The following is a 24423-nucleotide window of genomic DNA, read 5'->3' as shown; positions in this document are numbered from 1 at the left end:
CAGATTAGAGTTTGCCAAACATCTAAAAAAGCCTTCACAGTTTTGGAACAACATCCTATGGACAGATGAGACCAAGATAAACTTGTACCAGAGTGATGGGAAGAGAAGTGTATGGAGAAGGAAATGAACTGCTCATGATCCAAAGCCTACAACCTCATCAGTGAAGCATGGGGGTGGTAGTGTCATGGTGTGGGCATGTATGGCTGCCAATGGAACTGGTTCTCTTGTATTTATTGATGTGACTGCTGACAAAAGCAGCAGGATGAATTCTGAAGTGTTTTGGGCAATATGATCTGCTCATATTCAGCAAAATACTTCAGAACTCATTGGACGGCGCTTCACAGTGCAGATGGACAATGACCCGAAGCATACTGAGAAAGCAACCAAAGAGGTGGAATGTTACACAATAGCCAAGGCAATCACCTGACCCGAATCTGATTGAGCATGCATTTCACTTGCTGAAGACAAAACTGAAGGGAAAATGCCCCAAGAACAAGCAGGAACTGAAGACCGCTGCAGTAGAGGCCTGGCAGAGCATCACCAGGGATGAAACCCAGCGTCTGGTGATGTCTATGCCTTCCAGACTTCAGGCTGTAATTGACTGCAAAGGATTTGCAACCATTAAAAAGTGGAAGTTTGATGGATGATTGTTAATCTGTCCCATTACTTTAGGTCCCTGAAAAAGTGGGAGGCAAACTGTTGTAATTCCTACACTGTTCACCTGATTTGGATGTCAATACCCTCAAATTAAAGCTGAAAGTCTGCCGTTAAAGCGCATCTTGTTTGTTTCACTTCAAATCCACTGTGGTGGTATACAGAACCAAAAAGATTATAATTGTGTCGGTGTCCCAATATTTATGGACCTGGCGGTAATAGTAAAAAACGTTATTTTTTTTTTAAATAAGGTTTGATAATGCAGCCACCACATTGGTAAGCTGTAATATATTCGATATTTGGCTATACCACTTAGCTTTGCCAGAGAAAATAAACCTTTTTTCTATCAATTGTCTACAAAGAAATGACTAATCACAGTAAGCATAATGACAATATGTAAAACATTATACCTGGGTGAGTCTGACATCAGTGAAGCAGAGGACACTTGGATAACAGAAAGGTCATCAGGATCTGAATTAGAACACAGACAATATGAGGAAACGGGGACCACAGAGAGAAGATACTGGGGCAGTCATTTCTTAACATGTACCAACCGTCCTCATCCTCCTCTTCATCCTGGCTGTCATCTAGACCTTCCGGAAGCTCCTCCTCGGCACAGTCAGTTTCACAGATTGGCACCAGAAGGCTACAATGAAAAACAAAGCTCAGAATAAAAAATGTCAAACAAGAGTGAGTAGTGCATACAGCCAAATAAAAGCTGAAAGTGGTTGTAAAGCTCTGTTTTTAAAAATAAAAACAAACATGTCTATACTTACCTGTTCTGTGCAACGGTTTTGCACAGAGCAGCTGCAATCCTATTCTTCTCGGGTCCCTCGCCGACGCTCCAGTCCCGCTTCAACAGATGCTTTCCCTGGGGGCACATGTCTGTGCTCGATCCCGAGTCCCACTGCTGTGTACATTGACACACAGTCAGCAGGACTTGGGCCCGCCCCCATATCACCGGGTTTTATTGATAGTGGGAGCGATTGGCTCCCACTGCTGTCAATCTGTCCAATGAGAAGGCAGAGGCGGGAGCCATTGTGCACGTTGCTGGAACAGATGGGCTCAGGTAAGGAAAAGGGGGGTGTGGGGGGGTAGATGCAGTAGAGAAGGGTTTTTCACCCGAATGCATTAAGGTGAAAAACCTTAAGGCTTTGGAACCACTTAAACTTCAGGCAAGCCAAGCATACAGATGGGACACATGTATGGAAGCCCTTTTACCTCTCAAAAGGTTTGATTATCTGACCATCCAGTTCTGAAATTTAGACAGCTTTGCCACACAGCACAAGCCGTGCCTGGTTATGAGGGTAGACCTGACTTCAGTCTGCTGTAATAACACTTATAGGTCTCATCTCAGCCTGCAATTGGATGCTACAAGGAGAAGCAGCAGACCGATGAGCTCACCTGTCCACCACTCTGCTCTTCTACTAGCAAGCTTGTTAGGACATGAGCATTACAGTACAACCAATTGGCTTCTTGTGCTGCTTCTACTCTTAATCTAAGCTCTGCAGCAGTACGGTCATGGCAAGGTCAAACTGCTGGTTTAACAGTCCTCAGTGGAAATTTGGCTGTGCAAGCATTTAGGACAGGGGTTTCCAAACTTTCTAAACAAAGGGCCAGTTTACAATCCTTCAGACTATAGGGCGGCCAGACTGTGGCAATTGGGAGTAGAAAATGTCTCAGGTTTGGTGGTCAGTGAGAGAATGAAAAATGATATAGCACCTGTGGACAGAAGGAATAGTGCCCCATCATTGGCGTCAATGGGGGGGGGGGGGGGGGGGGGGGTGAATAATGCCAATGAGGGGAATAGCTCCCCATCATTGGGGGTCGGTGGAAGGAATAGTGCCTCATATCAGTGAGTGGAACAGTGCCAGGTAAAAGCAAGAAAAGGCCAGCGGGCCACACAGTTTGAAGACACCAATTTAGGAGATGGAAAGATAAAAACATCAATCTTACACTGGACTAAACATCCGACACCATGAAAATAAAAACACAGTACAACTTACTTTTGCTCAGTTGCTGCAGAATCTGGTTGGTCACCAACGTCTTTCACACAAGCTCTATTAAGATGAATGGTTGAGATTTGAGAGGCCATTACAGTGATGTTCTCTCGCTGTGCCGTTTCCCCAATAACAGGAGGCTGGGGTTCACTTGTTATACTAGAAGAAGTCTCAGTAGTTTGATATGAGGTACCAATATTATTAGAGTCCATATCTGCAGCAATCAAATTGCTGCCATTTAGTTTGGTGCAGATGTTGGCACTGCAAAGACTACCACTATCGTCATTAAGGCAATGACTATCAGATATCAGGCTACAAGGCGAGATGTTATTTGGAAGGCCTGGATGGAAGGCAGGTGGAGATTTTTCATCAAAGCTAGTTAACGCCTCTTCCTTTTGGTAAACGGCTTTTGGTGAAATGTCAAAATGTCTTCCAGTTAATCGTCTTACAGCTTCAGTAAGTTGGACCCCTCTGTAAGGAACATCAGCAACGTTGTTATGCATTTGACACGTAGCATCCTCTGTTTTGGCTACCCCTTGAATACTGGAGGAAAAACTCTCTGGGCCAATACTATTGTGGGTTAATGTTGGAACCCCACTACTGGGCAAAACAGTCTCACCATTATGCCAGGAAGCAGACTTTGCTCCAACGTATGGAGAAGTTTTGTTCTTTCTAGTGTCCCCCTGTGGAGGTAAAGGCACTTTAGTATTAGTAGAATGTAAAAAAGAGTTCATAATTAGGGGCGGCCTGGAAGCATCTGAAGAAAGTTTTGGCGATAGCGTTACACTGGTAGGTCTTCGGATACCAACTTCAGTGAGCTCCCCTGCTGCACTGGGCAGAGGAAACTGATCTATCAATGAGGAGGTCATGGCACCAGCACTTCTGATAGACTTAGGAAAAGGCCTGACTGTAGAGGCATATGACCTCTGATCTTCTGCTTTTGTTCTTAAAGATGGAGATTCAGTTCTACTGTAAGGTCTCTGGTGAATCAAAGGTCTATGGAAGGCCGAAGTTCTTTCAAGAGTTTCAAAGTATTTTGACGGAGTCCTTGGAGGAGTTGGTGTTATAGACACAGTCTTCTTACTTGGCGCAGAAAAATAAGAACTGGGAACCATACAGTGAACATGTTGACGATTGTAGTCAAAAGTAGCATTCTTCTTCTCCAGTTTCCAGATAGGCAAGACCTGTGTAGTCACGTGGCTCTTTTTGGGTGGTTTGGGTTTCTCCAGCTGACAACGAGTAAGCTTTGGAATACAGTCACATTTAAATTCTGCATCATACACCTGAGTCCCAACAGATGCCATTAATGGCCATATCACTAGATCTTAGTCCAACAATAAATACATCTTCATCAATGCCACATGACTAAATATCCTGACGGACGGACACTTGGGCCTAAAAGAGGAAAAAAAAAAAACAATATGTTTATTATATGGTATATGCAAACCCCATCCATGAATTTTGCATATTTAAAATGGAGAAGCACAGCCAGAGCTCATTTGGCTGTACTTCTCCTGTGGATCACAGGAGTGCAGTTTGTTCAGCAATCCTGTGACCAGTTTTCAGCAGACAGCGGGCTGAAGTCACTGAGCCGTCCAGGCCGGGGCAAGATCGCAACAGTATGGTCAGGAGCCGCACCTGGTTTAGCATTTTTGTGCCTCTGTTTTTGAAAAAGGGTCAGGGATTTTTTTTTTAATGCAAAACAGTGCTTTTCTCAATTTTTTTGGTTCAATAGAGAAACTGTAGAAAAAAGCATGTACTAACTAGTGCATTGCCACTGCTATTTTACCGCAATTTGTGGTTTTTAATCTGCCCAACAAATTTGCAACAAAAAAAAAATGCGCAAATTACAGCCAACATCGCAAAAAGAACAGCAAAAAGCACTGCAGATGTGAATGCAGCCTTAGAGCCAGCGGGGGACCGATGCGGCATCCACCTAGGTAAGTATGAGAAATTTAAAAACACCTCCAGTGTGAAAGGGATCTAAAGCACAAGAAAAAAAAAAAGCCTCAGCTTCAAACCCAGTGTGAAAACCTGAGTTTTTTCACACCGGGGTACTACGCTTTCAGCTTCTTTGCAGCGCTGTAGGAGTGTTGAATACACCGCTCCTAAAGCGCCCCTGCCTATTGAAATCAATGGGCACCCTTACATATAGAGGGTAGATACTAAAGCTGGTGCACTCAGAATCTGGTGCAGCTGTGCATGGTAGCCAGCTTTTAACCCCAGCTTGTTAAATGAGGCTTTGTCTATAAAACCTGGAAGCAGAAGTCAGCCGGATTTTGTACTCTCCAACTTTAGTAAATAAATCCCATAGTGTTAGCTATAATTTACTTTTAAATGAATCAGAGGTTCTGCACAGTAGACGGCAATTGTGCAATACCGTCCAGGGCTTGATCGTCTGCAGACAAAGAGCCGTAAACAAAGTCATGGGCCAATTAGCCCAGCAACCGGTAAAGATTACATCAAGCATGGCTCAGCACAGTATTAATTAAGCCTTCCCTCCGCTGTTCTCTTAAGATATTAATGAGGATGAATTTCCTAAAGACAGATTAAATGCCTGAAAGGCGCTAGCTTGAGAATAGGATTTCAGCACTCATTAGCTTTTAAAAACCCCTCATAACCAATAGAGAAGTCTGTGAGAGGCTCCAGAGTACAAAATCATTTATAAAACTGTGCAGAGAGACAAGGCGAGGCTACTTTCAAAATAAGGACGCCACTTACCCTCAACTCACATGCAAAATATAAAATACAGAAATCAACGCATGATCACAAGATGTCAAAGCGGTTATGAATGAATTCATAAAAACTGGGTTTACTATAGAGGGATGCTGCGATTGGCACACAGCTATCAAATGGCACCTGGGCTAATCACAGCACCCTGTAACATGTGATTAGCTACAGCCAATCACAGACCACTAGTAATCACAGCTGTTAATGTTGCCATTCAAAGGCTAAAACATCTCCCCCCCCTTTTCTTTTTTTTAACCATTGGGCACTTAAACCCCCTTCTAACCAGACCAACTTTCAGTGCTCACACTTTGAATGACAATTCGTCAGGACAAACGTTTCATATGGGTACAGTGTTGCATTCCCCCCCCACCACCACAAATAGAGCTTTCTTTTGGAGGTATTTAATCACCGCTGGGTTCTTTTTTTTGTGCTATAAAATCAAGAGACTGAAAATTTGGTTAAAAAAAAAAAAAAAAAAAAAAAAAAACAACACACTTTGTTTCTGTTAAGAGTATGGGCCCTACATAGCCAGCCCACAGCGCTGCTTCAAAATCTCTCTCTCTATGGACGCCCTCCCAGAATAAGCCAACCGCGCCCGCAAAACGCCGCCAGAGCATTAATTTCAATGGGGAGCAGCGGTGGAGGAGCGGAGAGTTCATCGCTCCAAAGAAGCTGCTGGCAGGACTTTTTCTGACGCTTTGCTAGCGCACCGCTCCAGTGTGAAAGCTCAGCTTTCACACTGGAATCTTTTTCAGGCGCTATGCAGGGTGAGTGGTTAAGTTACTGTTTTTTTTCTATGCCCATTCTCTGACATCAACAAGGCATCTCCCTCCACACAACTGCCGCTTACTGGATATTTCCTCTTTCGAACCATTGTTTCTAAATCCTAGAGATGGCTGAACACCCCCCTGTTCGGTTCGCACAAGAACAGGCAAAAATTTTGTTCGAACACCTTTAAGACGATCAGGAGGAGAAAAAAAAAACGGGGGAAGATGGAGGAAGACCACCACCAAAGGAAGACCAGAAGAAATTAAAGGAATTGTCAAAAACCAGTCTCTTGTCTAACATTTCTGATGTTAAAGGGTGTTTCCAGATTACGATAAGCCCCCCCCCCCGCCTGCAGACACCCACAGCCACCAGGCAAGGGTTGTGGGGATGAGGCCCTTCTCCCCATCAACATGGGGACAAGATGCTTTGAGGGGCTGCCCCAAAGCACCCTCCCAATATTCAGAGCATTCGACCTGGTACAGCGCTCGTGTCTCACCCCCCGCCCCTTTTTACTGCGCCCCGCCAGGTTGCATGCTCGGATAAGGGTCTGGTATGGATTTTTGGGGGGACCCCACGCCATTTTTAAATTTAGTTGTGATCTTCCCCTTAAAATCCATACCAGACCTGAAGGGTTTGGTATGGATTTTGAGGGGGGACCCCATGCCTATTTATTTATTTATTTTTTATTTTGGTTCGGGGTTCCCCTGTGGAGAAATCTCATGCAGTTTTTATCAATGAACGTTTATGTGTATTGCCGGACTGACAATTCATTATAGCCGTGAGTAGTTTTAAATTACTTTTTTTCCCCCTTTAGAAATGTCATTTTTCTGTCAGACTGTACTAAACATGGGAAACATGCACCCCTTTACAGGCATACTATAGACAAACCGCCCCCCCACCATGAAATTTAAAGGAATATTACACTTTTATTGTTTCACTTTAAGTATTATTAAAATCACTGCACCCAAAAAACTTTTTTTGCATTGATGCATGTCCCCTGGGGCAGGACCCGGGTCCCCAAACACTTTATGACAATAAATTGCATATAAACCTTTAAAATTAGCACTTTTGATTTCTCCCATAGACTTTTAAAGGGTGTTCCATAGCTTTTCGAATTTTACGTGAACACCCCAAATTGTTTGCTATTCGGCAAACAGCCAATGTTCGACCCAAACATAAAGCCCATCCCTACTAGAGATGGTTGTGTGTGAAAATCCCAGTAGATCGTCAGTTTTTGAAATACTCAGACCAGTCCCTCCAGCACCAACAACCATGCCACGTTCAAAAGTCCCTTTCTTCCTCATTCTGTTTAGTTTGAACTTCAGCAAGCCGTCTTCCCCATATCTAGATACCTAAATGCATTGAGTTGCTGCCATGCGATTGGCCGATTAGCAATTTGTGTTGCCAAGCAATTGAACAGCTGCACCTAATAAAAGCAGAAGGCGAGTGTATATTTTGCATCTGGCTGCCAACGTTTTCAATCTCGACAATCTGGACATTACCATATAGGTGGTCCACAAATCTCTGGCTCCAGGCTTTGGTATTCACTTCCCTGAATTGCTAGCAAATATAAAAGTTGTAATTGAATGCACTGGGTGTACATGCTACAGACAATTACACCTTTTTATGTCGCTGGAAAAAAAAAAAAAAAAACACAACAAAAAAAGAACAGCAAGCGCTGCATGAAACGGAGACAATCTGCTCTGACTCAGCACAATCTATTCTCACAAGCGATGGCTCCCGTCCAGCATACGTGCCCCGTGTGTTATTTTCAGACCCTGACACCACGCGGCTCCAGCGGCATTCCCCCCCTTCGCTCATCCTCCTCACCAGCTGCCATTACATAGCTGTGTAAAAAAAAAAAAAAAAGAAATTGTTTGTGGATTAAAGATTTAAAACAGCTTAGGTTTTACTATGGAACCCTCCAGGTTTATGGGTCAGCACACTGGCTGCTGAGGGCCCCTCTGCAACAAGGAACAGCTGAGACGTGTGCTGGGAATGTGGAGGATATGTCAGCTGAGAGCAAGGAAGCCACAAGTGAAAGCTGGCTAAGACACAGACACCGGGAACAATAGCTGACAACATTTAAAAAGGAACTCTAGCCACTTCCGGACCACCGCACGCCGATATATGTCCTAACTTTGAAGAGTAATATCTTTGTTATGGCTGCAGCTAGCTACCATAACCCCCGGTATCCTTTGGCCGGCGGTTATTATTTCCGATAATAGTGGTCTCGGCACCCCGTCCCACTGCGCTTGTGTGGGGAAGCAGGCGCATACGAAAACGGTGTGCGAAACACACATGCGAGGTATCGCCATGATCAGTAAAGTGAGAGCAATCATTCTAGCCCTAGACTTCTTCTAAACGCAAAACATGCAACCTGTAGAATGTTTTTAATGTTTCATGTTTTCTCACCTATGGAGATTTTTAAGGGTAAAATTTTAATCGTCATTGCATGAGCGGGCGCAATTTTGAAGCGCGACATCTTGGGTATCAATTTACTTGGCGTAACATCTTTCACAATATATATAAAAATAAAAAATAAAAAAAAACAACAACACGGTTTAACTTGCAAAGATATCTCAAAAAGAGGCTCAGTCCTTAAAGTGGGGTGCCCCAAAAAATAAATAAAAAAAATGTAACAGTCAGCAGCTACAAATACTGTATATACTATTTTTATTTTTTTTGGTGGCAACACCACTTTAAGTGGCTAGTTGAGAAGGAGTGCAAATGGAGTTCTTATTTTTACATTTGATGTTATGTTCATTTTATTTTATAAGTATGTCAGCCAAGAAAAAAAAGACAACGTGAGATGGAAGAATGCTGCTCACCCAGAAAATACAACACAACGGAGAAAGTATGTCAGCCAAGGGCAATAATGCCACTCAGTGATTGCATGAAACCAGCTACAAGTGGTTGTAAACCCTTACAAAACACTTTGACCTACAGGTAAGCCTAGATTAAGGCTTACCTGTAGGTCCAAGAAATATCTCCTAAACCTATACGGTTTAGGAGATATTTCCCCGAAGACAGCGGCGCGCAGGCGCACTGAGTGCGGCACCGTCAACGACGGAGATGCTGCGCGTGTCGGCTCCCATGCGCATGAGTGACATCATCGCGGCTTCGCCGAATGACAGCGGCTGAGCTGCGAGACCCCACGAGAAGATGGATGCGCCGGACTACAGGGGACAGCGGTGACTTCGCTGGCTCCTGTGTCAGGTAAGTGACACATAATGGACTACTATGCGATGCATAGTAGTCCATTATGCTTTGCCTTTGCAGGGAATGAAAGAGGAAGTAAACTCATCAGGGTTTACTTCCTCTTTAAGGCTTACCTGTAGGTCCAAGAAATATCTCCTAAACCTATACGGTTTAGGAAATATTTACAAAAAGACAGGCACCGCTGTCTACGGCGCACAGGCGCACTGGGCAGAAAGCTCGTGTGGGCTCCTGTGCGCATGCGCGGGAGTGACGTCATTGCGGCTCCAGCAAATCACAGCGCCGGAGCAGCGAGACCCAGAAGTCACTCTGGGATGCATGGCAGCGGCTAACAAACATGGAGGACCGCTTCGGGGGCTTCGTTCTCAGGTAAGTTATTCATAATGAGCTAGTATGCATAGCATACTAGCTCATTATGCCTTTGCCTTGCAGGTTGCATTTTTATTTATTTAACTGCCTTTACTTCCTCTTTAAAGTGTTTGTAAAAAGATAAACATGTTAGATTTACCTGTTGTGTAATGGTTTGGCATAGAGCAGCTCATACCCCCTGCTCTCTCCTGATCCCCAGCCAATCAGGAGAGAGAACGGGGGCGGTGCCATGCTGCAGCTCCATGTCTGAATGGATACAGAGCTGCAGCTCAGCTTGGGTGCCCCCCATAGCAAGCTACATGCTGTGGGGCACTCAACAGGGGGGAGGGGCCAGGAACCAGGCTGTTCTGTGCAAAACCAACTTCACAGAGCAGGCAAGTATAAATGTGCGTTTTGTTTTTCCTATTAAAATAAAGTCTTCAGCCTTTAGAACAACTTTAAGTGAGATACAGATTTGCACTGCATTTTACAGAAAATTACAGCACCGCAGATTGAAAAAAAAATGGGAAGATAACTTTCAACAACGTTCAATTACAATATGACTCCTGTAGCAATTATATATGCTATAACAAAAAAAAATTGCATTTCCCCATGAAAGTGGAGTTACCCTTTAAGAAGCACCAGTTTTTTTACGAAAAAGAAAATATGCAAAAATTTTATGCATGCCCTGTCCTTACACACTGACAATTCCTAGCATATGTGTGTTATTTTTTAAAAAGGGACAAAAAATAAATTAAAAAAAAGTTTATATACTGTAAACACTGATTAAAGTAGAAGGGAGTTTGAGGGGAGGAAGACTAAATATCACCCCCAGCCTGGTAATAAAACCACCATGTGGGGGGGAGAGGGGGGTGGATACTGGCAGCTAGGTACAGGGGACATATTTGAACGCCGCTTTAAAAAAAAAAAAAAAAAAAAAAAAAAAAAAAAAAAACTCTGAACTTTGCATTGCAGACAATTAACCTTTCAACTCTACAGTACCTACTCCTGACCCCCTACTCACCACCCACTGGAAAGATAAAAGAGGGCGCACAAGCCTTGTACATTATCCCAAATAAATTTGTATTTAAAAAAAATACAAGCATGTGAAAGTTAATATGCATAAACGGGCTTCCATCCCATGGTAAAACAGTCCTGGGACCCGTACGCTCCAGATCACAGGGGAGACCATGTAGGGATCCCTGCTGGCTAATCTGTATCTAAAGTAACTCTTCTTCCTCAGAGCCGAACCCAGTCACTGACCCCCGACCCCTGAACCCATTTACTTCCATTTGGTATACGGCTTTCAATAATCTCATACAAGGAGCGGTAAAACAGTAATAAAAAGCACACTTTACCCGCTTCCCTTTTTTGGCAAAATTCAACTGCCACTTGAGAATGGGAAAATATATATGTTTCATTTTTGTTTCCTAGTACACACGATCAGAAAATCAGACAAAAATAGATGGTGAAATGATCGTAAAATAATCTGACCGTCCGTACACCGCTTATGGGAGCTGATCACGACAGCTCAGGCAACAATTTTGGAAGGGACAAGCACGAATAAATTTTTTTCGTGTAATCAGTACAGTAACTATTTTCCCCAAAAAAATAAAAAATAAAAAAAAACACACACACACACACACACACACACACACACACACACACACACCAGATATGCTCATTCATCTAAATTTGATTAAAAAAACCCACAAACACCAGTGGGGTAAAATCCCCATTATCTATGCTTTTTACTTCTTTTCCAGGCAGCCGGTTGTGATAGGGTAGTTTTGCACACCTCTCTTTACAGAGGTGACAATGTACAGAAACACAGAACACGGTTATCTTATGCGATATTTACACTGCGTATCAATGCGGTAGAACAAGCACAGACATGCATTCTGTAGCGTCGGGTCATGTGACACGGCAAAAAGGAGGCTCAGTGCTACCATTACAAAGATGTATTAAGAGTTTCTGCATACCAGTCCGACCCACTTACTAATGTATACGGACCACTGGAAACCCAACATTCATTTTTGTGAAGACGGGAGAAGAAAATACATCCACATAATGAATACTACGGCTTCATTTACTGGAACACAAGCTCCAGTCTGTTACAGGGGCCTTGGTGGCTGCATGCTGGAATCAGTCCAATGTAATACATCATTGTATAAAAGAAAAACTGGGAGGTGTTGCTCACAGGAACCATTCATGTACTTTTATAAATAAAATAAAAAACTGCAGCTGAAACCCGATTGGGTGGCTGAGCCTCGGCAAATTAAAAAGTGTATGTATAACCAAAGCTTTTAAATTTGGAAAGAGCGGAGAAGAGGAGTTAAAATCTCTACAAGTTCCAGAGATGCAACAGGAAGTTAGAGAAAATTCCCCAAAGTGACAAGAATTCCCCTCTTAGGCTAGCTTTAGACACACGTCTATATCCGACGCTCATCTGAAAAGCAATCAACACGGGGATCACTTTTCAGAGACGATTGGCAGGTGGTGAGGAGATGTGATGCTTTCTCACTGTTTAAACCCCATTTTTGTCAAAAAATTGCACCATCATCCTGTGCATTGCATGTGCTTGAGGAGCTTTTCTGGCGCTTCCCCATTCACTTGAATGGGTGGCGATCGGCCAGCTTGCCACCCATAGGTTGCGTTTCATTGGATAGTTTTTGCCGCAGGCATGAAGTAAAGCATTGAGACGTGTGAATTGGAGATGCACCGAAATTCCGTCAGCGGAAACAAAATGGCCGAAAATGGCATTATTGGCATTTTGCTAATAAGAGAAAAAAGGTGCTGAAAACACATGCAATTTATACTGTGCTTACGGTGTGTTTTTCATAGGTCATGTGACTCAAAAACCAAAAATGGGGAGAGGTTTTTTTTTTTTTTTTTTAACTGACCAGAAAATAGAGGAAGAAAGATTTTTAACACAACAGACGTGCAACGGATCAGTGTTCAGACATACATAGAATTTAAAAGGGATACATTCTTCTTGAGCTTTTCTTGCGCTAAAGGTGCCGATAAAGGCCAACAAATTCACATTCATTTAAATTCACGATATTAATTAAAAAGTTGAATATAATCCAATTATATATAAAAATATATTTTTTAAAACTAATTTTTGGCCAAGTGCATCCTGAATTTTCGGTACCAAAATTTCGATTCAGCGCACACCCCTTTTCACTGTCATTGCAGCTGGGGGGGGACTAAACTCTAAAATTATGGCTTTCGCCCTCACTTTCCTTTTTGGCAACAGTACAAAGGATGAATCTCCCAAAATGGATGACAAAAAAAATAAATAAAATAAAAAAATAAAAAAAAAAGGGGACAGAGCTTCTAACCTTCCCCATTCCAAAACAAAAAAAAAAAAAGAAAAAAAAGTTTTGCCTAGATGTGCACACAAGTCACTGATTGTATTTGGACTTTCAGCAGTTTGACTGCTATGTCAAACTTCTTTTTTTATTTTTTAACTCATGCACTTGCTGTGCTTTCCAATACTGTATTGCCCTGTACACACGGTCAGAAATTCAGATGAAAAAAAAATAAAAATAATAAAGTCTGATCGGATTATGTTGTCGGAAAATCCGATCGTGTGTGGGCTCTCACACTTTTTGTGTTGGATTTTCTGACGCACAAAGTTTGAGAGCAGGATCTAAACTTTTCCAACAACGAAATCCGATTGCATAAATTCCGATCGCGTGTAGACAATTCCGACAGACAAAGTGCCACACATGCTCAGAATAAACTAAGACAAAAGCTATTGGCCCGTTTATAGTCCAGACGTATGTGTTTGATGTCACCTCGTTCAGATATTCCGCCAACTGTGTGCGACCATGTGTATGCAACACAAGTTTTGGGACAAAATCCATCGGAAAAAAGCCGACGGATTTTGCGGTTGGAATGTCAGACCGCGTGTACAGGGCATTATAAGTACTACACACTATTCTAGAGGACACATCACCAACACATCTATTATGTTACAGATTTTTGCACTTTTTTTTTTATATTAGGATTTTTGTGCAGTTTTCCACAAAAAATAAAATAATAATTTTATAATTACACACACAACTTTATACACACATACATTTACATACACTGTCTTAGCGCGTTTTCGCTGTACAACAGAACCAGCTGTGAACTGTACTTCACCGTGGACTAAATTTGGAGTGAGATTTATGACAGAAGGCAACACAATCTGCTTGGTCACACAGGTCGCAAAAAAAATAAAACGAAACCAAAAAAAAAAAAAAAAAACACACTAAACTAAAATTGGACCATACAGAAATGATTAAAAAATTATATATATATATATATATATATATATATACACATACACACACACACACACAAATCAAAACAAGACCACAACTTCCTTCCACATTTGGACATGAGAAAAATAAAATAAATAAACATACACATACATTATATATATATATATATATATATATATATATATATATATATATATATATATATATATATATACACACACACACACACACACATATACACACACACACCAAGCTGTTACTAAAAACAAGATATATATTGTTGTGATGAAAATTCCCTGTAACAATATTTCTAAGAATCTGCCACAACAGCAGCATTGGAAGAAAAAAAAAAAAAAAAAAAAAAAAAAAGGACCTCCACCGGTGCACGAGGGGAAGCAAATATTAAAAATAATCACATAAAAAAGGGTGGCACATAAACTTTCTCTACTGGAAAATTCTTAGAAAAACTTACCAGCAAGAAACTGAGAACTTCGCCAATCAACACGAGGAGAAGCAAGTAATGAAAAACATGGAAGGACCATTACCTGTAGAACTTTTTCTGCAGATTAGAGGTCCTCTCGTAACAAGACCCGGCACTCTGAAGTGATTAGACCCAGAGGATGCTCTTCAGATTTTCTACAATATTGTGCTCAGGTTTTTTCTGCCCATGATCTGGTAGAATATGCCCTTAACGAAGGACATGCTTGTGATCAGTCTTGCATACCATTATATAGAATTTTTCCCCAAAAATATATCAATTGGGTTGAACTGCGGCTTCTATGGGTTCCTGGCCTAGACTATAGAAATATAAGTTTGGGAGTATTGAAAGAAGTCTCCTTTGCCACCATAGGGGGGCAAGACTTCCCAGGATGAGGACTAGGCTTCTAATGCTGGGGTAGGAGAGAACTCTTATCCTTCGTGACATTGTTGATGGGGGTGTCCAATGCAGCTACAGACAGACATTGTCCCTTGAGGAGCACATGTAATAAATACTTGCTGAATGTCTACTCAGAAGCTCAACTTTTTCAAAACGTTCTCCACATTAACCAAGAGAGGCATATGGAACAGGAGAAATCCCATATTCCATCCAGCCAGTAGTTCAAGGCTGTTGGCAAGAACTCCAAGACTCCTTTCACATGGTCTGTCCAATCAGGTCCGCCTATTTGTTTTTCAGGTGGACCTGATCGGGTCCTGACCTGCATTGTCCTCTATGGAGCGCCATCTGATTCTGTCCGCTAAAATGGTGGTCCTATTCCCCATCAGTCTGGATGATACAGACTGTCCGTTTCCATCTGAATGACCCATAGAGGAGAGCGGGACTGTGCCCGTGCATAGCGGAGTGGACACTAGGGCTGAAACAACTAATCAAAAACTAATCGATTATGAAATTAATTGATTACTATTTTCATAATCGATTAATTGGCCAGTAACATAATAGGGTTAAAAAACTAAAAAAAATAAAAAAAAAAATAAAAAATAAAAATGAGCCCTTTATAATACAAAAATAGCAAATAACCGCTATTGTAAATATTACAGTCACTGTTCTACAGTAAAAAAAAAATTAACCCCTTTCAGTAGTGATTATCTGCTTTTTCTACCATAAAGGGTATGTTACTAAACGTCTTGGACCTGGTTCACATCTGTGTGTTTATTGGTGCTTTTTGCAGAAATGCACTACAGTTCAGTTACATGGTTTCCTATGAGACACGTTCACATCTGAAAGGGTCAGGGACTTTTAATGAAAAATAGTGCTTTATTGGTCCAATATACTTCAATGGAGAAGATGCAGAAAAGCATGTAATGCCAAAAAAAAATAAAAAATGCAAAAATGCAAATTGCAGTAAAATCACGTGCGCAAAAATCAAAACACACAGCAAAAGGCACTGCAGAAACAGATCAAAAGCAAACTGCATAGGTGTGTACCGAGCCTTATGTTGGTCACACGGATCAATTTTCGGATGAGAATATTCAGACGAAAAATCTTTGTACATTCACTGAATGAAAGAATTTTGTTTGAAGTTTTTAAAATGAACGCAATATCTGAACAAAAACCACATACACTGTCTGAAAAGTCCTTTGAATAAAAGATTTTCTATTAGTTCTAAATGTTCCCGTCACTGTGGTTGAAAAGGAACATCAATTTGACCCATTTTTTTTTTTTTTTTTAAAGGTTATTAATCGAAACAATAAATCGGCCAACTAATCGATTATGAAAATAATAGTTGCAGCCCTAGTGGACACAGACCCAATATCCACCTGTTCAGCAGATCCCCCGCTGAGCAAGCAGATACCGCTTAGCGGAGGCACCCGTGTGAAAGGGGCCTAAGGGGTTGATTTACTAAGAGTAAAACAAGAAAACTGGAGGGTGCAAAATCTGGTTCAGATCTGCATAGAAACCAATCAGCTTCCAGGTTTTTATTGTCAAAGCTTAATTGAACAAGCTAAAGTGGTGCACACACAGGGGGAGGGGAGGACGCAGGAGTAGAGAGGAGAGAAGATAGCAGGCTGCTGATGGAGGCACGTAAACTGACCACAGTGTCAGGCTCAGCAGCCATGATACATCGTGGTCAGTTTACAGAGGGGTGGGGAGAAACTGACAGGATCAGCAGTTTTTTTCTTTTTAATGTGTTACAGGGGGCCAAATGACACAGGACAAGCACTGCATCAAATAACATGCTTCAAAGGAACAGGATCAATTTTTTTTGTGTAAAAAAATAAATAAAAATCAGGATGGGGCAAATACTTTTTCACAGCACTGTATGAGATAGCCACATTGCCACACCAAGGCACCTCTGATAAATGTGGTCCAACTCTGCACCATCTTGAGTTTCCCCAACTATAGGAAGATATATAGCAGTGTACAGAGCACAAGCTCACCCAGACGCAGACCTTTCCTCCTTCACCAGTTGAGAACACTGGACAAACTCCCCAAAAAAATAAAACTTCAAAGTACATGGAACATGTGTAGCACATGTAATATTCCTGCCCCACTGTTGCCCCCCCTTACCGACTCTTAAATGAAAGCCGGGAGTTGATGTGCAAATACAGCAGCTTTAAAAGCTGCTACTGTAAAAAAAAAAAAAAAAACAATTGATCTATAACATAATAATATATGCAAATATATATATTTTTTTAATGCTGTATTCTAACCATTGCCAATATATGTTCTTATTCGAATAGATTTATTCAAGGTCCTGAAGAAGCGTCTTTACAGTCGAGAAACATGTTGAGCAGAATTCTTATACTAGGAGGACAAGTGAAACCCCTAATTGAAAGGAGTAGATACATGTAATGAATTGTCACATTAATATATGGCATCATACCTTCTAGGGAAACCACGTGGATTCCTACCTAAATTTCAGATGCTTTATGTGTTCATTAGATGATTTTTTTTGTATTGTGGAACTATAATTTTTTGTTAGATCAAGAGGACAGGGTGGAGACACACGCGCCGAGGACACGGAGGGAGGGGGGGACGGACGGACGCGCGCCGAGGACACGGAGGGAGGGGGGGACGGACGGACGCGCGCCGAGGACACGGAGGGAGGGGGGGACGGACGGACGCGCGCCGAGGACACGGACGGAGGGGGGGGGGGGGCGGACGCGCGCCGAGGACACGGACGGAGGGGGGGGGGGGTGGGGACGGACGCGCGCCGAGGACACGGACGGAGGGGGGGGGGGGACGCGCGCCGAGGACACGGACGGAGGGGGGGGGGGGGGAAACGCGCGCCGAGGACACGGACGGAGGGGGGGGGCGGACGGACGCGCGCCGAGGACACGGACGGAGGGGGGACGGACGTGCGCCGAGGACACGGACGGAGGGGGGGGCAGACGCGCGCCGAGGACACGGACGGAGGGGGGGGGGGGGGGGGGCGGACGCGCGCCGAGGACACGGACGGAGGGGGGGGGGGGGCGGACGCGCGCCGAGGACACGGACGGAGGGGGGGGGGGGGGGGCGGACGCGCGCCGAGGACACGGACGGAGGGGGGGGGGGGGGGGGCGGACGCGCGCCGAGGACACGGACGGAGGGGGGGGGGGGGACGGACGCGCGCCGAGGACACGGACGGAGGGGGGGGGGGGACGGACGCGCGCCGAGGACACGGACGGAGGGGGGGGGGACGGACGCGCGCCGAGGACACGGACGGAGGGGGGGGGGACGGACGCGCGCCGAGGACACGGACGGAGGGGGGGGGGGGGGGGGGGGGGGACGCGCGCCGAGGACACGGACGGAGGGGGGGGGGGGGGGGGGGGGGACGCGCGCCGAGGACGCGGACGGACGTGCGCCGAGGACGCGGACGGAGGGGGGGGGACGGACGCGCGCCGAGGACGCGGACGGAGGGGGGATGCGCGCCGAGGACGCGGACGGAGGGGGGACGCGCGCCGAGGACGCGGACGGAGGGGGGGACGCGCGCCGAGGACGCGGAGGGAGGGGGGACGCGCGCCGAGGACGCGGAGGGAGGGGGGACGCGCGCCGAGGACGCGGAGGGAGGGGGGACGCGCGCCGAGGACGCGGAGGGAGGGGGGACGCGCGCCGAGGACGCGGAGGGAGGGGGACGCGCGCCGAGGACGCGGAGGGAGGGGGGACGCGCGCCGAGGACGCGGAGGGAGGGGGGACGCGCGCCGAGGACGCGGAGGGAGGGGGGACGCGCGCCGAGGACGCGGAGGGAGGGGGGGACGCGCGCCGAGGACGCGGAGGGAGGGGGGGACGCGCGCCGAGGACGCGGAGGGAGGGGGGGCGCGCGCCGAGGACGCGGGAGGGAGGGGGGGACGCGCGCCCGAGGACGCGGAGGGAGGGGGGGGACGCGCGCGGACGCGGAGGGAGGGGGGGACGCGCGCCGAGGACGCGGAGGGAGGGGGGGACGCGCGCCGAGGACGCGGAGGGAGGGGGGGACGCGCGCCGAGGACGCGGAGGGAGGGGGGGACGCGCGCCGAGGACGCGGAGGGAGGGGGGGACGCGCGCCGAGGACGCGGAGGGAGGGGGGACGCGCGCCGAGGACGCAGAGGGAGGGGGGACGCGCGCCGAGGACGCGGAGGGAGGGGGGACGCGCGCCGAGGACGCGGAGGGAGGGGGGGGGGACGCGCGCCGAGGACGCGGAGGGAGGGGGGGGACGCGCGCCGAGGACGCGGAGGGAGGGGGGGACGCGCGCCGAGGACGCGGAGGGAGGGACGGACGCGCGCCGAGGACACGGAGGAAGGGGGGACACGCGCTGAGGACACGCGCCGAGGACACGGGGGGGGGACACTGGTCCTCTTCAGCACTGGTGGTACACTATGGACACGGGTAGGGGATGGACACTGGGGGACATACTAAAACCAGTGGGGGCACAGTGGAGGAGGCCTGAGGGGGTACATGGGGTTTTACCAGGAAGAGGACAGTTTTGAAGGGTGCACTCAGAGGGTCAGGATTAGTCAAAGAGAGATAAATGAGGAATCTAGTGGCGAGAAGAGGAAGACATTTCCCGGGATGTCACTCACCCGCTCTCCCGGCTCCAGAGGCCTGGCCTCCTCTCACAGCCCGCCGCTCCCGGGCTTGGCGGCCTCGGCTCCCCTAGCAACCACAGCAGCTTAGAGCGCGTCTCCTGAGGTCACTTCCTATCTCTCCCCGTACCGACCAACCAGAGCCGAGCTCAGACTTGTGAGGAGGGCGGGACCTGTCGGCCGAGGAGCGCTGATAGGCGGCCATCTTGCTACTCCCGTCAGCAGGTGGCGTGGGTGTTTCGTCATATTAGAGCTGAGCACTGGGAGCCAGGCATGGCGCGGCGGCCGCCATTTTTGTACTCCCTGCAGATACCCGCGCTGCAGCCTCGGCCACGTGGAGGACACGTTGTCTGTGCGGGAGAGGAGCGGGTGCTGACATTTGTGGTTCCTGCAGGAAGGGGATCTGAGGGGGAGGAGCACAGGGATCAGCATAGCTGACAATACGGGGCTGATTGCAGTGTCACTCTGCCAGGCAGAGATGGGGGGACTCCGCCCTCTCTCCTCCTTCCAATGGTAGCCTGACTTGGACCCCCCTCAGTTCTCTAGTGATCACATGGGAGGGGGTCAGTAAAGTAATGGGGACACTTTTGTGCTGGGATGGTCCCGGTAACATGACCGAAGATCGATGCTGTCATGGATCCAGGACCATGCCAGCACAATAGTGTCCACAGTTTTGTTTCCAGTGCCAACACCTGCGCCAGATTGAGACACTGCTATCACTTTAAGAAAACCGCTGCAACAGCTTAAGATAAACAAATTGGCGCTAATGAAGACCAACCCCTAGCTGTACAATGAGGACCCCAGCGCTCCGAGTCGCACATTACTATGTGTGCTGGGTAGTTGTCCTGAATGTGATCGCTTCCTGCGCAGGGCTAGTGGTTGCTAGGGCGCTGGCCGCTGTCAGCTTCATAGCAACTGGTGACTTAATTGACTGCTGGAAGCAAACAAAGGGGCATGGACGCTGGCTGACATCACTGTCCGAAGGTGGCCATTTATTTTTGGATTGTACCGTTAGCCTGTGTTTCATTTGATTTGGCGACCCGCCAGAATATGTAACAAGCAGCATTTCATCGCCGCCATCTTGCTACACCCCACGCTCCTCCACTGTAAGCATACACTGAGAAGGGGGCTAGCGGACATCTTGTTACACCCACTCGAGTTTTGCATTTTACACTTATTTTTAACAGTAACCTGACCTTATATAGTGAAATACAGGACTTGGAATTCCGTCTGACTGTTTAGATGTTGAATTTTAAAAGCAGCGGCGAGCCTGGTGATCCGACAGGTTTGCTAATCGGACAGAAGTTCGCTGCTTTTAAAATTCAACATCTAAACATTTATACAGAGCTCTAAGTACCGTGTTTCACTATATAAACTCAGTATAGTTTATATAGTGAAATACAGTATAGTGTTAAAAAAAAGTAAAATGCAAAACTTCGGTGGGTGTAACAAGATGTCCGCTTGCCCCCTTCTCAGTGTATCCTTATTGTGGACGGGTCACTTTCGATTTATTTTTTCTGTCGTATGAGAATTTTCGTGACTTTAGTAACCTATTCAACATCTACTTGCGACTGTTAAGCGTAAAAAGTCGTACGATATTCGGATCGTGTGTACGGGCCATAAGTTGGCCCTAGTATGTATAAAGCCTCATACACACGATCAGACTTTATACTAACTTTCCCGTGAACTTTAGTACAAAGGGCGGCGGCCGTGAACTTGTATTGCATACACATGATTGGACTTTTTCAGCCAACTTTCACCAAATCACGTGGTTTTTCTGCTCTTTACTGCCATCTTTGGTCAACTTCTGTATTGTAGTCTGATCTTTTGCATTGGTTCTGAGCATGTGTGGTTTGTACTTTGTACAAAAGTCCTATGGTTTTCTGTACACACGATCAGACTTTGCTTCATCGGACTTATGTTGTCACAAAGTTTGTCCGTTCACACAGCCAACAAAAGTCTGATGAAAACAGAAAAAGTTTGTCCGATGGAGTGTACACACAGTCGGATGTTGCCTTAAAACAGCTAATTTGCATGTTTGTTGTCAAAAAGTCTGATCGTGTGTACGGGCCTTAATACATGCGAGATAGTTGAAGTGTAGAAATGTCATCAGCACACCAAGGATTCCTGAAAAGGATCCAAAGATTTATTCACATGGTCACACGGTACACATATGGCAACATTTCAGAGCCACGCACGGCCCCTTTGTCAGGCAAGATGAAGTGCAACACAGATCACCGAGTATTTAAAAAACAATCCACCAATCAGTGCAAACAATTGCGGCCTAAACCCGCCCCCTGGCATCAAAATTATGTCATAAAACCAATTTTTACATGTGAGATAGGGACCTTTTAAGTTCTTTGAGGGCAGGGACTGATGTGAACATACAATATGTAGAGAGCTGAGTAAATCGTCAGTGCTATATAAATACCTGTGAGGGCCGATTCACACTGCTGCGTGGTGCGAGATCGCATCACATCACACTGCAGTGCAAATCACATGGAATGTCTGTTCGATGCGAATTCAGCCATACAGATAGCGGCTAAATTTGCATCGCATTCGGATAAAACTCTCACAGGACCCTTTTTTTGGTCCGCAACAGTGAACACCCGTGTGATTCGATTCGATTCATGTCCGAATTTGCAGATCTGATTTGGGGGGGGGTGTCATTATCTTTTAGGGCCGGTTCATCGGATGTGATTCGTACCGCACTGCAGATCACATGCGATGTCTGTGCGATGCAAATTCAGCCATACAGATAGTATGGCTGAACTCGCATTGCATTCGGACCAAATTCGGCACAGGATCCTTTTTTTGGTCCGCAGCAGAATCAGATCACATGGGTGTTCACATCCATGCGATCCGATTCTCGTCTGAATTTGCCATTCGCACTGCAATATGTGACCTGATTTGGGGGTGTCATTAACTTTTAATCAACACTCCCAGCAGAGGACAGTGCAAACTGCCACCTGGAGACATGTGTTGTGGGAATCCGCAGTGAATTCGCAGGGATCCCGCATCGCAGCATTGTGAACCGAGCCTAATAAATAAATAAAATGCACAGGCATCGCTCCCAGGTGTCTCAGTGACACCGGTGACAGAACCATTTGTCACTTGACCAGTTTACAGTTGAACAAGACCATACGCCGAGTAAACAATCTGTTCTAGGAAACTGATCTCAGTACTTGAGAATTGTAGTGGTGTGCAAGGAAAAAAAAAATCAAGTTTTTTTTATTTATTTTTTTGTATTCTAACCACTTATGGACCGCCCGCCGCAGTTTTAAAGCGGCTGTTTGAAGGAGGATATCGTTGTTGGGTTATGGCAGCAGCTAGCTGCCATAACCCCGGTATCCCCTTCTTCAGCGGGCGGTCTGCTACAAGATAAAAGTGGTCTCTGCGGCGGATTCTCCGCGAGATCACTTTTATCGGTGGCGGGAGAGGGTCCTCCCACCGCAATCCGGTGCCTTCTGCCGCTTACCAGAGCTGTCGGGGGAGGCGATCGCGTCCTCTTGAAGGCTCAGCATGGAGACGAGTGAGGAGAAGTTGGCCCCCACCCGTCTCCATACAATTGCTGGGCGAAAGCGATGTCAAAACGTCACTTCCACCCATATCTCTTAAAGGGACAATTATTTTTTATTTTTTGCATTTTAGTCTAAATATGAAATCTGACGACTTTATGACCCCAGATCTCATATTTAAGAACCTGGCAGAACCTGCCATGTTTTTTTTTTCTATTACAAGGGATGTTTACATTCCTTGTAATAGGAATAAAAGTGAATTTTTTTTTTAACAGTGTAAAAATAAAAGGTAAAATAAATAATAATAATACATTTTTTTATTTTTTTTTAAACGTGCCCCGTTTTGCCGAGCTCGTGCGCAGAAGCGAACACATAGGTGAGTAGTGCCCTCATATGAAAGCGGTGTTCAAACCACACATGTGAGGTATCACCGCGATTGTTAGAGCGAGAGCAATAATTCTAGCCCTAGACCTCCTCTGTAACGCAAAACATGCAACCTGTAGAATTTTTTTAAACATCGCCTATGGAGATTTTAAACATTTGTCGCCATTCCACGAGCGGGCGCAATTTTGAAGCGTGACATGTTGGGTATCAATTTACTCAGCGTAACATTATCTTTCACAATAAAAAAAAATTGGGCTAATTTTACTGCTAAAATTTTGTAAATAGGTATTTTTTCTCCTTCACTGATGGGCACCGATGAGGAGGCACTAATATGCAGCACTGATGGGGTTGCACTGATAACACAGAAGACTGAGGACAACTAGTGGCAGAAAGAAACAAATCCAGTACTGTGGAAAGAAAATAAATAGGATTTTTGTACTCACCGTAAAATCCTTTTCTCTGTAATTCACCGACCGACACAGCTCCTCTCTGGAACAAAATGGGTTGTCAGCCTTATCACTGGAGATTACTAGGCAAGTTGTAATACAACACTTCAGAACTTTCAGTTCCGCTCAGGGGGCGGTCCCTAGGCTACAACCCCACAGCCTGCTCTAGCAGAACTCAGTACATCAACAAGCAGTATAACGTAAAGAGAAAAAGGAGGGGGCGGGTGCTGTGTCGGTCACTGAATTACAGAGAAAAGGATTTTACGGTGAGTACAAAAATCCTATTTTCTCTTATATTCACCAACCGACACAGCTCCTCTCTGTAACAAAATGGGATGTCCCCAAGCAGTGCCAAACGAGGGGTGGGAAAAACAGCATAAGAACTTCATCCACCATGGTAAGTGGGAACTAGTGTAACTAAACCCACAAAAAAACAACAGTGTGTGGAAAAACACCACATAACCGGGTATCCTCAACAGGAGTGATTCCCAAGACCGCAACCATTTGCAGAAGTAATGCAACAGTGCATTAACCTAACAGAACTGCGTTTTTATCGAAAAACCAGGAAAAAATATCGATTGCATATGGAATTGCAACTACACGG

The 24423-nt window shown here is 45.6% G+C and overlaps 1 protein-coding gene across 1 annotated transcript in view; it reads right to left on the bottom strand.

Annotated features, from left to right (window-relative positions):
• Nucleotides 1-19620, bottom strand: part of TTLL4 (tubulin tyrosine ligase like 4) — a 68524-nt gene extending 48904 nt beyond the window's left edge. The window contains exons 1-4 of the mRNA XM_077447829.1: nucleotides 19469-19620; nucleotides 2661-4049; nucleotides 1209-1300; nucleotides 1065-1125 (exon numbers count right to left, since the gene is read on the bottom strand). Of these exons, the coding sequence (XP_077303955.1) occupies nucleotides 1065-1125; nucleotides 1209-1300; nucleotides 2661-3958 (1451 nt within the window). The 5' untranslated portion in view covers nucleotides 3959-4049; nucleotides 19469-19620. The remainder of the gene's footprint in view (nucleotides 1-1064; nucleotides 1126-1208; nucleotides 1301-2660; nucleotides 4050-19468) is intronic.
• Nucleotides 19621-24423: the final 4803 nt, after the last annotated feature.

This window comes from Lithobates pipiens, unplaced genomic scaffold (genome assembly GCF_037356315.1).
Source record: "Lithobates pipiens isolate NorthernLeopardFrog02 unplaced genomic scaffold, aLitPip1_a1.2 Scaffold_22, whole genome shotgun sequence".
NCBI lineage: Eukaryota > Metazoa > Chordata > Amphibia > Anura > Ranidae > Lithobates > Lithobates pipiens.
This window is presented reverse-complemented; position numbering and strand designations above follow the sequence as displayed.